Source organism: Melospiza georgiana, chromosome 6 (assembly GCF_028018845.1).
Source record: "Melospiza georgiana isolate bMelGeo1 chromosome 6, bMelGeo1.pri, whole genome shotgun sequence".
Taxonomy (NCBI): Eukaryota; Metazoa; Chordata; class Aves; order Passeriformes; family Passerellidae; genus Melospiza; species Melospiza georgiana.
Window position 1 is genome coordinate 20,633,342 of NC_080435.1, and position 12,373 is coordinate 20,645,714.

Genomic DNA, 12,373 nt, shown 5'->3' on the forward strand with positions numbered 1-12,373 from the left:
TTGCCTTGTAATGTGGTCGATTCATTGCTGCAGGAGACACCTGATAGGATTTTAATCTTCAAATTCCTTATTAAGTCTTCAGTCCTAACACATTGAAGAAAACAGTTTTTAATTTCAGGTTGTTTAAAAGAGCAAACACAGATTTCACAAGCCCCTCTTGGTCCAAAACCCACCATCACTCCTGTGAGACACATATGTATATCAAAATATCTCTGTGTATCTTATTTGTTTATATAGATCCTGTTCTATGAAGAGGAGACAAGAACAAGTGATAGGACAGGAAGGAAATGGCCTCAAGTTGTGGCAGGGAAGGTTTAGATTGGATATTAGGGAAAAGTCTTTCACTGAAAGCTGTCCAAGCTGGCACAGCTGCCCAGGGCTGGGTCCCCATCCCTGGAAGATTTAAAGACACATGGATGTGGCACCTAGGGACAGAGACGGTGGTGGCCTTGGCAGGGCTGGGGAAGGGCTGGACTTGATGATCTCAGTAGTCCTTTCCAACCTCAGTGATTCATTCCATGGTTCTGAGAGATCCCTGCTCATACATGGATGCAATTTGCTGTTTCCTGACAAAGTTGCCTGAACTCAAAGGGAGAAAAGGCAGCAGCACTGACAGCCACGTGCTCTGTCCACAGCAAGGGAGGCACTGATCCTCCCCCAGTGTGACACAGCAGCTCTGCTGTCAGCACATCCAGAACAAGCTGGGAGCTGCTGTTCCAGCCAAGGGGACAGCAGCTACAATCACACACAGACAGCTGGTGCTGCCCTCCCAGCCTGCCCTGGGAACAGTGCCAGTCTGCCAGAGGGAGGTGAAATCCCCAGGGGACTCATCCAGGCCCTCTGTCCTACAGCTGTGGAGAGGGGGAAGCAGACCAGTTGCCCAAAGGGAGGTGACCTTTTCCCCTGTCAAAGTCAAGCCAGCACTAAAAGCTTGATCCTGCACATCCCTTCTCAATTTAACCTATTTTGCATTTTTCACTCTTACTAAACTGAGAATTCCAAGAGATTCCTAGAATGGTTTGGGTTGGAAAGGGACCTTGAAGACCATCTCATTGCACCCCCTGCCTTGAGCAGGTTGCTGTGCTCTAACAGCACACACTGCACCACCAGGGCAGGGCAGGGATTTGGGCACACAGGATTTGGGGACTCGGTGCTATCAAACTGACTGGTCAGAGGCTTGGAGCCTCTGGAATAAATGCCCCTTCTTCCCCCTGAGTGAGGCAAGAACCTTCACATGCATGGAATCTGTCCCCTCACATAGCCAAGACACAGCTGGGTCAGTAACACCGTGGAGCTCAAATGAAACCGAAGCATTGCAGAAGGTGCTCCAGAGAGAATGAAATGCACAGTGAAAGGGAAAAAAGAACAAGAGGTAGGAAAAGGTATCTGAGTAACCTTTCTCCACTCACCAACAGATGCCTCTCAAGAGCTGAGGAGGCAAGAGGGGTCACGGGGTCAGTCACGGGATCCCTTCCTTCCTGTGGTGGCAGCTGATGTTTCAGAACTCCCCAGCCCTGGGGTTCTTTCTCTGCAGCACAGATGGATGTTGTGAGGGGCCTGACATCCGTGGCTAAGCCACAAACTCCACATCCTTTCTGAAAAAAAAAACCAAGCACCACATAAACCTTCAGCTTGTACAGCTCTTTAGTCAGTCACACAAAGTGTGTTCACTCCTTAACTCTTCCTCAACCTCCCATCTCTTCAGCAGATGCAGGGATCTCTCCCAGGGCCCTGTCTGTGCCCTGCTTACAAACTCCTGGGATTTCCCACATTCCCATACCTCCTCAGATTAAGAAATCAGGAGATGTCTCTTGTCTCCCAGGAAGATCTGTGGCTCCCACAGTCACAGTGACAGGACTCAGGAATTAGGGGCAGATACAACATCTACGTTTGGAGAAATCCTAAAGAATCAATAAATAAACTTTAAAGCATTGATTTTAAAACGACAGCACCTTTCCCAACCTTTCCTTGTGGTGGCTGCTCTGATTCCAACATCCAGCTCTGTGCAAAAACACAAAGCTTGGAGGGGGGTTGGAAAAGCTTTTCCTTCCTTCTCCAGCTGTGCCTTGCATCCCATCACAGACTGTGCTAAGGGAGACACCCTGCTGCTCCCAGCACCTCCTCCATTCTGACACAGGGGACAGCAAAGCAGAGCTGTTGGAAGAAAAGACACAATAAAGTACATCCATTTATATTCATCTTCCCAACATGGAATTTAATTTAAAATTAGTCCTGAGAGTCACTGGTTATGTCTATCCAATACAGCCCTCACAGGCCAGAATGGATGGCACCAAACCCAGACAGTTCCATTTGAAATTTTCAAGTAAACCAGGACCAAAGAGGCACTTCCATCTCTTCTAGCCCTTGTTTGAACGCACACAAGATTAACAAAGCAGCAGATTCCATTTTAATTTTTGTTTACAAGATTACTCTGTAGAAACTCTGAGGAAAGACTCTTAATTAAATCAGTTAATACACAAATGGAATGCTGGCATGACCAACAACCACCAGCTGCACACAGGGCCAGAGCTCAAACATTTTGTCAGGATCCTCAAAAACACAAAAGCTGAGATCATACCCACAGGCAGGTCCTGGGGCTCTGTTTTCCAGAGTTAAGCAGTTTCCCAGCTGCTGCACCAGCACCCCTCCTCCCAGCTCAGGTGTAATCCTGCCAGGAAAGGCTCCCAGACCTTAGGGATGGTGGGCTGCCCTCTTTTGGGTGAAGAAATCCTTTGTGGGGTGCAGGACAGCAGTGCTCATTTACTGTGAGCCAATATCCAAGAAAACTCCTCCTGCCTTTGGATTCATCCTGCTCCACGTGCTGCAGGGGCACTCTGGTGATTCTAGCAGGTACCTCCATGTCTGCCTGTAAAAACATCACAGGAAAACAGAGGATGTGGTCCCTGCTATTAAGCTTAGAAAAGAGGTTACACTGTGAGTCCCAAACAAATAAATCAGTAAAACTCTAGAAAATAAAACCAAACCCCCACTCAAATAAATAAAACAACAGAACCCACCAGGTGGATGTTACCAGGAACAGATTTCCAAGGAAACAAGCCTGCCTGGAAACATTCCTAGGACCAAAGCACCAAGCACTGCACAGCACAATGCTGAAACAATAAAGAGTTGTGTAGGATGAAAATTTCCCAAATTTGAAGGTTTTCAATTCTTTGGGAAACAAAGAAGAGAGACAAAACCCCACTCCTTGGATGCCTGGGATGGGATTGTTCACAGGGCTCCTCAGCTGGACCAGGCACAAGAGATACAAACTGAGGTACCTAAATTATTTCCACAGGAAGTTTAAAATGCAAGAATTATCCAAAAATCCTTGCTCTTTGTGTAATGCCACTTCATGATTTTAGTTGATGTAAATATCTTTTAGGTAAAGGAAAAGAAAATACCAAATAAACTATCAAATTTTACATCTGTAGTACAAAATTAACACAGAAAATGAACAGAATAAAACTTTCCTGAACATACCTGGATGACATTCAACAAATTTGTGCTTCATACATTCATTTGATCTTCTTTTCTCACCATTTTTTTAAACAATTTTTCCCAACCCCTGGCTAAAATTGGTCATCCTGTACAAGAACTTAAGAGCTATCACCACTAATGGCCTCAAGGTGTGCCAGGGGAAGTTTAGGCAGGATATTAGGGAAAATTTCTTCATGGAAAGGGACATCAAGCACTGGAATAGGCTGCCCAGGGCAGTGGTGGAGTCACCATCCCTGGAAGGGCTCAGAAAACACATGGATGTGATACCTGAGGTTGAGTGGTCAACGTGGTGGTGGTGCTGCACTGATGCTTGGCTTGATCTTAAAACTCTTTTCCAACCTAATTTCCATGATTCTGTGACTCAGGTGGCTTCAAGTTTGTCAGCATGACTTGAGGAGGTGACACAATCCAGCCCACCACATGCAGAGCCACCCCACACAGCTGCTGGCCCACAGCAACACACATCACCTCTCCAGCCTGACCACACCTTCCTCCCCCAATTTTCCCAAGAGCAACTTCATGGTGTGATGGGGAAGAGTGAAAATACACACAGGACCTCATCTTTTTTTCTGTTCTCAAATGGGAGGAAAAAGAAATCACCATCAACTTCCCAGGCAGTGTGCTTTGTCCAACCACCTGACAGAGGCACAAGCACAGTAATTCCAGCAGGTCCTGGATGCCACAAAATAAGGAAAAATTGTACAAAAGAGGACTGAACAAAGCATCTAGAGGTCTGAATGCTGTTTGCTACCTAGCAGCAGATGAATGAGCCTGGACAACCTCATTTAAGGAATGACAACAGGACACAGAGTAGACACCAATGTTCTATTTTTACAGGTAAGCAGAGAAAAGATGTAGCAATTTTGGCAAAATCCCATGGAAACAAAGACCCTAAGGAAATACAGTCTCCCACCTCACAAACAAGATGTGGCTTTCCAGACTGAAAGTATTTCCTGATGGTGTCAACATCAAATCCCCAAGATGGCTTGGCAGGAATGAAGATTTAAATTATCAAAGCTGATTGATCATTTAATACCTATCAAAGCACAATTTTCATTTCAAATTCTGGTTTTCATTTCCATCGATGCCAAGGTTCTGTGAGCTGGGCTCCAGAATGCAACAGCAGAAGACCCAGCAAAGCCCACAGCAGTCTGTCTTTTCAAATCACACTGAATTCTTGAGACAGAGCTAAAAAAATATGGATTCACACAGAAAAGAGAAAATTTCCTGACTTGATGATTTGTTAGAACCAAAATATTGTAATATCCTGGTAAGAAAACAAAAATGCAGCCCCATTTCTTTAGGGCACTGGAGAAATGCTGCCCACAATTCCAAGAGGGAAGGAAAATCAATTATCTAAAAGTTAATTTATCTACTTTCCAATAATTTTGTATGTTTGAGCCTGCAACAATTTAAAAAAAAAATCTCAGTCTGGTTATTCCTTCCCATGCTCAGCTTCAAGCCACACCTGCAGCTCAGAAGGAAGGAGAAGCCCAGACTCCACCCCACAGCTGGGTCCTCAGATGGGACCCACATTAACCACCTGCATTTTCAGTGCCCCAGCCCACAAAATTCCAGCAAGAGACAGCAGCAGTGTGCTCCCAGAGAGGAGTATTTCCAAGAGAACAAAACCCACAACATAAGCAGCACAAAGGAGAACAAATAAACAATTGTAGGACCACGTTAAAAAAAAAGCTGAGCAAACTTTCTGAACACAATTCCAGCCATGTGAACAGGAAGAAAACAAGGGCACGCTGTGCACCAGCACAGCTTCAGCAATTTGTATGCACAGCACCAACTTTTGGGGGGTTTTGAGGAGATGGCTCCCCACATCTGTAAACTGAGGGTCTAGAGAAGCAGTGAGGAAATGGAGCAGCAAAAATATAAGGAAGTGTCCCAGCTGCTTCTGACAACCTCCATCCATTCCATCCACACAGAACCTGGCACTGCCACAGTCACTTCAGAGTCCAGGACAGGGGTTCAGAGGGGTCTTCATCCAGGTCACAGCCATGGAAATCCTCGGCCTGCTGGCTCTTCATCCATCCTCTTTGCAAACAGACCTTCCCCTTCATTTCCTGCTGAAGGAAACACACCCAGACACAACAGGACCTGTTAGTGCCCACAGGACAGGACTGGTACCCCACACTCACCTGAGCACAATAAGAGGTTTGTGGTTATTCATATGGGCTCCACTATCTGACAAGATGACACTCAAACAAGCCAAGCCATTTCCAAAGAAATTAAATACATTCATTCCCAGAATCCTAAATCAGAGCTGACGCAAAGCCAGCCTGCCAAAGCTCAGGAAACAAGAGCTGTTTCCCTGAACATAAATGTTTAGTGAAGCCTGTTCAGCATTTTACTTTGCCAGTTCCACTACAGCTGTGCATTTCCCCACACATTTTCATCTTTTTCTTTTCAATAATCAAATGCTCCTTGCCAAAAGACACAACGGCCTGGCTGGCTTGATCAAACAGAAGTGACACACACTTCAGCAGAAAACCAGGGGGGAAAACCCCTTCTGAGAGACAATATTCCTGAAACAAAAAAGAAAAGCTCACCCTGGCTGTTCCCAGTTCTTGATCCCCATCTTGCCTCACCTGACATTGCAAAGAATCAGGAGGTTCTGGACAGCAGGAAGGGTGGAATTCTCATTCTGTCCTGTCACCAGGTGCCTGTCCAGCACCACATGGACAGCATCTGGGCTGCTGGCTGAATACAGGAGGAAAAACACAGGGATTGCTCAGTGCCAGGATCACACCCCTAACAAACCCACACAACACATAACTATTGTGGCCAGACAGATTTGCTGGGTGCTGATCTATCACCCCAGCAGAGAGGGGCAGTCTCAAGCCTCTCATCCTGAAAAACATTCCCTAGGAAATCCTTTTCTGAAAGGACAGGACTGAGTCCTTGACTCAGTTAACAGCAGGTGGGTAAAGTACACATATTACACATATCAGGAGATAATGAAAAACTCAAAAGTGTGCGTTTGAAAACTACAATTACCTCACAATACAACACAAACTCATATTATGCCAGACATGAGCTGTGATCACCATGCTACAAAAATCAAATACTCATTTTCTGGCCAATTACAGCTCCCCAGTGTGCTCAGATCTACCAGCAACTGCTCAGCACCCCAAACAGAATTTTTAAGTTTCCTCACTCCACACAGATTCCCAGACTGGTTTGGACTGGAAGAGATCCTAAAGCTCATCCAGTCTCACCCCCCTGCCACAGGCAGGGACACCTCCCAGTATCCAGTGTTGCTCCAAGCCCTGTCCAAGCTGGCCTTGCAAATGAGCAGTTATATATTGGAAAATGAGGGAATGGGAATTGCAGCTGAGAGATCCTGCCAGAGTCCTGCTCAGCTGGACACAACCAGCACACAAACACTCATTCTCCAAGGAAGACACAAAGTGCCCAAGATCCCACACACCAGGCATGACCCACCACTGAATGTAGCTCCAGAATCCTTCACAAAATCCTCCACAATAATGGACAAACTGGCGAAATTGGGCTGCCTCACCAGCTCGTACACAGAGGGCTGAAATAGATCAAAAGGAAATTAGTTTGGCTGGCTTTTTTTTACAGAAAAAGCCAAGAAAAACCAGCACATACTTCCCCGAAATTTATATTTCTGTTCCCTCTACTATTCACCCAGCCAAATGACCACAAGCAGCTTTGATGGATTTTGTGTAGGGAGCAAAATGGAAACACTAAAATGAGTTAAGTAAAGAGGAAATAACAGCACCAAACAATTTCTGCAGGTGTGATTAACTTCAGGAAGGCACAGACCTGTCTGTCCATGGCACACAAATATTTGGACACAGATGCTGTGCCACCTGCAGAGTCCAAACCCAGTAATCCATGTTGGAATGAAAATGGGAAACAGCTTACAGACAGAAAATTTAGGAGCACTTATAACTGTAATACACAAAAGGAAGGAACTTAATTTTATGGCTTCCACAGCAACCATAGCTAGGCCACAACATGACTTAAATTATTTCATCATGGACTGTAACAATCCACAGAGAGTCATAAATGATCCTTAACTCAAAGAGAAGCACATGAGAACACGAATAGCTTTTGTGAGTCACAAAATCCTTATTTCTTAATTTTCCACACTAGAAAGCTGTACTAGGGCCATTTGCATCACTCTGACATTATAAAATGGGCTGTGAGGCCAGAACACACAAAATAAAGTATCAGCAGTAACTGGCTGCTTTAATTGCAAGCCAGTTTGTACAAACAGCCTTTTTTTCCTAAAACTTTTAACTTTTTTCCTAAGACTTCCTCTACCTTTCAAAAAGAAACAGTACTTTGAGAAATATAACTTATCCTTAGCATTCATTAAACAAACAAAAATTTTTTGTAAGTCCTCAACAACAAATGCAAAGAGCTGCAGCAGGAATTTCCAGCTCTTTTTTTTTTTTTTTTGCTTCAGTTTAAAGTTTACTGAACAATCAGAGGGAAAGCATTCCCCACATGCCACTAAAAAGTTGGACAAACCCTTCATGCACCCAGTGCTGGGCCCCTTGTCAACGACAACTCTGCACATCTTGCACAAGCCAAGGGCACCAAACTGATAATTTATATTTACAGGAAGTTCAAAACCACCAGAAATCACACAGCAAAAAATGCCCCCAAACAGCAGAAACAAGGTAAAAGCTTGGCTTACCCCTGTCAGGCTGTATCCCTGGAAAACCCAGGATTTATCCTCATTGGTGGCACAACACAAAGCTGCCACTCCCTGCCCCACAGCACAGATAGGCTCTAGAAAAGAATGAAAGCACATTTGTGAGCATCTCCAAATACTGGAAACACAGCTGAGCCTCATGCTGCCCTGCTGCAGTGAAGTTACACTGCACTGATAATGCTCCTTTAGGCTGTAGGGGCTCTCCTGCACCCTGCAGTAGCAATTATTGCTATCATAAGAATTGCTACAATTATTACAGTATTACAATTATTTTATTACCATTACAGTAAGAGGAAGAACAAGAATTGCAGATTTCAACTCCAACTCCAGAGACAGCTCCACAAATGCTCAAATGTGGAGCACACCCCAAGTCTTGATTAAGTGCAGCCTTAATGATGATCCTGGGACATTCCACACTTGGCTTTGAGCCTTGAATGCTGCTGATTTGGACAGAGCCATTTCTGTACCACTGTAAGGCAGCAAGTCCTTCTTCTGAGACAAGCCCTGAAAAGCTACTGGCATTGCTCCTTAAGATACTTTAAGACCTCTTTTTCCTTTTCAAGGCTCCCTTTTTCTTATTTAAGACACGTTAAGACACTTTTTTTTTCCCTTTAAGTCTCCCTTTCCCTTTTTAAAGGCCCATTAAGCCATTTGTTTTCCCCCTTGACATCTCCTTTCTCCTTCCCAGTTTGGAATGCTCTTCAGCCATGCCAACACTCTGAAGTCTCTGGAAGGCAGCCACCCTGCAGAGGCAGCACAGGAGCCCTGTTTCATCTACCCAATCCCCAGGGATGTTCACCTACTGCTCTCAGTGCTGAAGTGCTGCAGGATCTTGGCCAGGTAGCCGCTGTTAGCCAGGTCAGTCACAGCCCCGGGGCAGTTTGGGATCAGCAGGGCGTGGTACCGAGCCCCTGGGTGGGAGGGAAGCAGGATTGTAGGACAGGTAAAAAACCCCAAAAGCCTGATTATAAATCCACTGCACGTTTGGAAAAAAAGGACAAACCCACATAAATCAGTTTACCTAAAATTACCTAAAGAAACTAATAAAGCTACACAGAAACTAATAAAGCTAAACAGAAGAGAGAAAAAGGACAAGGGACACACATTTTTAATAAGCCAGGCAAAACTTACAACTGTTCTTTCTGCTGGCTCCTACTCCAGCAAAATACTTATTTTTAACAAGTAACAATGTGTGCTTGTATACACACAGACATTATTTGTATATATTACATATACATTAAAAGAGAATGACCATTCCAAAATAAATAAGAAAATTGCAAAGCAGTTGCTTGGACTTCCTCTTAAATAAAAAGTAAATCAACAACTGCAGCTCTTGCAAAACAACTTTCCTGCCTTTTCTGTGTCATTCTTCCCTAAAATCCTGGCCCTGACAGGATTTTTCCCAGACAGGCCCTTGGTGACAGCCTCACCATCGATGGACTCCAGCTTGGCGGGGCTGGCGTAGGATTTCATGCGGAAGTCCTGGATCCAGCGCGTGTTGCCCTCGTTCACATCCACAAAGTCAATGGGCTTCCCCTGGGGACAACACGGTGACAGCCTGGTCAGCATCACTGCACAGGCATCCAGGACACTTCTGAACAATGGCCATGGGGGATTCTGAGATGCTTTCAGCTCTTAAAAACTTGAAACTCTCCATTTTCCCCACTGGATTACTGCTAATAGTTTTCCTCCACTCTTTGTGGGAAAAGACACTGGATAGAGAAGTGCAAACCCACGCTACAGAAAGGCTGCAGTCACTTTGGTATTAAAAAAACAGAATTAGGTCTGATTTTTTAATACCAAGTCCCTTAATGTCTACAGCAAATAAAACACTTCTCAATATATTTATATTATATCAATTATATTCTTTTTTTTCATTACAACTGAGATATCAATTGGCTTCAGGCTGAAATCCCAGCATTTGTCCATTTTCACTCACCCCAGGTGTTGCCACTTGCAGGTTAAAGGCAGAGCTGGCCAGAGTAAAGCAGTGAAGGAACGACTGGGCTGAAACACCTGGAAAACAGATTCCAACACCTTAGGGAAACAACAGTGATAGTTTAATGCAGGCCACACTTTATCCAGGGTGAAAAACACCAATCACCTGGTTTTAAAATTTTAAAAGTTTAATAGTAATAAAATGACTATAAAAAAAGTAATATAGTTAGAGTAATAATAATTTGTGCAATTTGAATTAGGATAATATGAGACAATAGAAACAGAGTTACGGACGTCCAGATACCTTTTTCTGGGCAGCATGAGCCCAAAAAAGGACACACGTTAACAGAGGATTAACCCTTAAAAGTAATAGCCTGTTGCACATTCATACACTTGATACATGATGCATAAATTCCATTCAAACAAAGGATTTGGTCTGGTCATCATCTACTTCTTCCTCCTAATCCTAAGGTGCCTTCAGTCTTTAGCTAGGCAGGAAGAATTCAGTTTCATATTATTAAAATGTTAATACAGCACTACTAATCAATACAACAAAATACATATAGTAAATATCTGCATAGAGCCATATAATATGCACTTTTCACATCCTTCAAAGTACACAAGCTTGGTGTTTACTCATCTTGAAAGCTCTAAATAAATTCAGATTATTATTTTGTTAGGATTTAACGATTTTAAAACATCAGAAATGTACAGTCTTCATTACAGATGAGCTGAGGAACAGAATCCTGGAATGATTTGGGTTGGGAGGGACCCTAAAGCACATCCCGTACCAACCCCTTGCCATGGGCAGGGACACCTCCCACTGTCCCAGGTTGCTCTAACCCCTGTCCAAACTGGCCTTGAACACTGCCAGCGATGGGGCAGCCACAGCTTCCCTGGGCAATCCGCACCAGGGCCTCAGCACCCTCACAGGTAAAAGACTCTTTCCCCAAACACCCAATCTGAGCCGAGCTTCCTTCCCCTCAAAACCACTAAAGCCGCACGCAGAGGAGCCGAGCAGCACAGCTGCACATGGCGGCCACACCTGCAGCGCAGGATGGGCGCGAACGGAAAAGCGGCACAGCTGGGCAGGGAGGGCACACGTGCGGCTGCACAGCCCGGCTGCGGTGTCACCCACACGGGGGACACACACGGCAAGGGAGCCCGGCTGCAGTGTCACCCACACAGCGAGGGAGCCTGGCTGCAGTGACACCCACACGGGGGATAACACACGGCAAGGGAGCCCGGGTGCAGTGTCACCCACACGGGCAAGGGAGCCTGGCTGCAGTGACACCCACACGGCTGCACAGCCCAGCTGCAGTGACACCCACACGGGACATACACATGGCAAGGGAGCCCGGCTGCAGTGACACCCACACGGGACATACACATGGCAAGGGAGCCCGGCTGCAGGGTCACCCACACGGGACATACACATGGCAAGGGAGCCCGGCTGCAGTGACACCCACACGGCAAGGGCCGTGCGACGGGCACACGCGGGACACGCCGCGACAGCCGCACCGGGGACAGCCCAGCCCAGCCCCGCCCCGCCCCGCTCCGCCCCGCCCGCCGCGGTGCTGGGAAGGGACGGGGAGCGCGGGACACCCGCACAGGCCGGAGCGGCGGCTCCCCGCGAACCGGCGGGGCCCCCCCGAGAGCGTCTCACCCGCGGTGGCGGCGCTGGCGACGATGAGGCAGGAGGGCTTGGCCAGCCGCTCCGACATGGCGGGGCCGGGGCCTGAGGGCAGCGGCGGAGCCTCGCGCGGCCGCGCGTGCGCGGTGCGGGGGGCGGGGAAAGCGCGCGGAATCCCGAGGGAGGCGGAAAAGCGCGGGAAGCGCTGAGGGGGCGCTGCCGCCACCGGGAGCTTTGGAAGCGCTCGGGTGTCCCGAGAATCCCGTGGTGCCACGTCCCGTCGGCAACTGACATTGTTTCCTTATTTCCCCATCTCCGTAAACCTCAGTGTTCCGTTTCTGCATTTGCATCTCTCATCCCTGTGAGAACTTAATAGGTTTAGCCCTTGCTGGCTGCTGGCGTGTTGCAGACACAATGCAGCATAAAACGAAAGGTGTAAAATAAAGACAGCACAATCCTGCTATTTGCTTTATTTGTTTATTGGAAAGGGTTTAATTTCTAGCCTGGTTTCCTAAAGGAAATGTAGCTTATGCCACCTTGTTGGTCTCTTCAATCGTCTCTGTCTCCTTTTCTCTCCAGAGCTGTGTTCCGAATCCATAGGC

General features: G+C 46.4%; 1 protein-coding gene and 1 long non-coding RNA gene across 3 annotated transcripts; both read right to left on the reverse strand.

The window, feature by feature from the left end:
- Positions 1-4: 4 nt before the first annotated feature.
- Positions 5-2,666, reverse strand: LOC131084288 (uncharacterized). The gene is made up of 3 exons (XR_009114553.1): positions 1,953-2,666; positions 1,410-1,595; positions 5-84 (listed from the first exon to the last, which is right to left on the reverse strand). It is a non-coding gene; the product is annotated as an uncharacterized LOC131084288 (long non-coding RNA).
- A 1,643-nt stretch (positions 2,667-4,309) lies between these two features.
- GATD1 (glutamine amidotransferase class 1 domain containing 1) lies at positions 4,310-11,915 on the reverse strand. Of its 2 annotated transcripts, none has more exons than XM_058025626.1 (8): positions 11,805-11,915; positions 10,140-10,216; positions 9,631-9,736; positions 9,004-9,111; positions 8,183-8,277; positions 6,955-7,048; positions 6,099-6,210; positions 4,310-5,573 (listed from the first exon to the last, which is right to left on the reverse strand). In XM_058025626.1, the coding sequence occupies exons 1-8, from the start codon at positions 11,860-11,862 to the stop codon at positions 5,567-5,569; spliced, it is 657 nt and encodes a 218-aa protein (XP_057881609.1). In that variant the 5' UTR covers positions 11,863-11,915; the 3' UTR covers positions 4,310-5,566. The 2 variants fall into 2 exon arrangements, with proteins under 2 accessions (XP_057881609.1, XP_057881607.1); XM_058025624.1 differs by having other exon boundaries at positions 4,310-5,576.
- Positions 11,916-12,373: the final 458 nt, after the last annotated feature.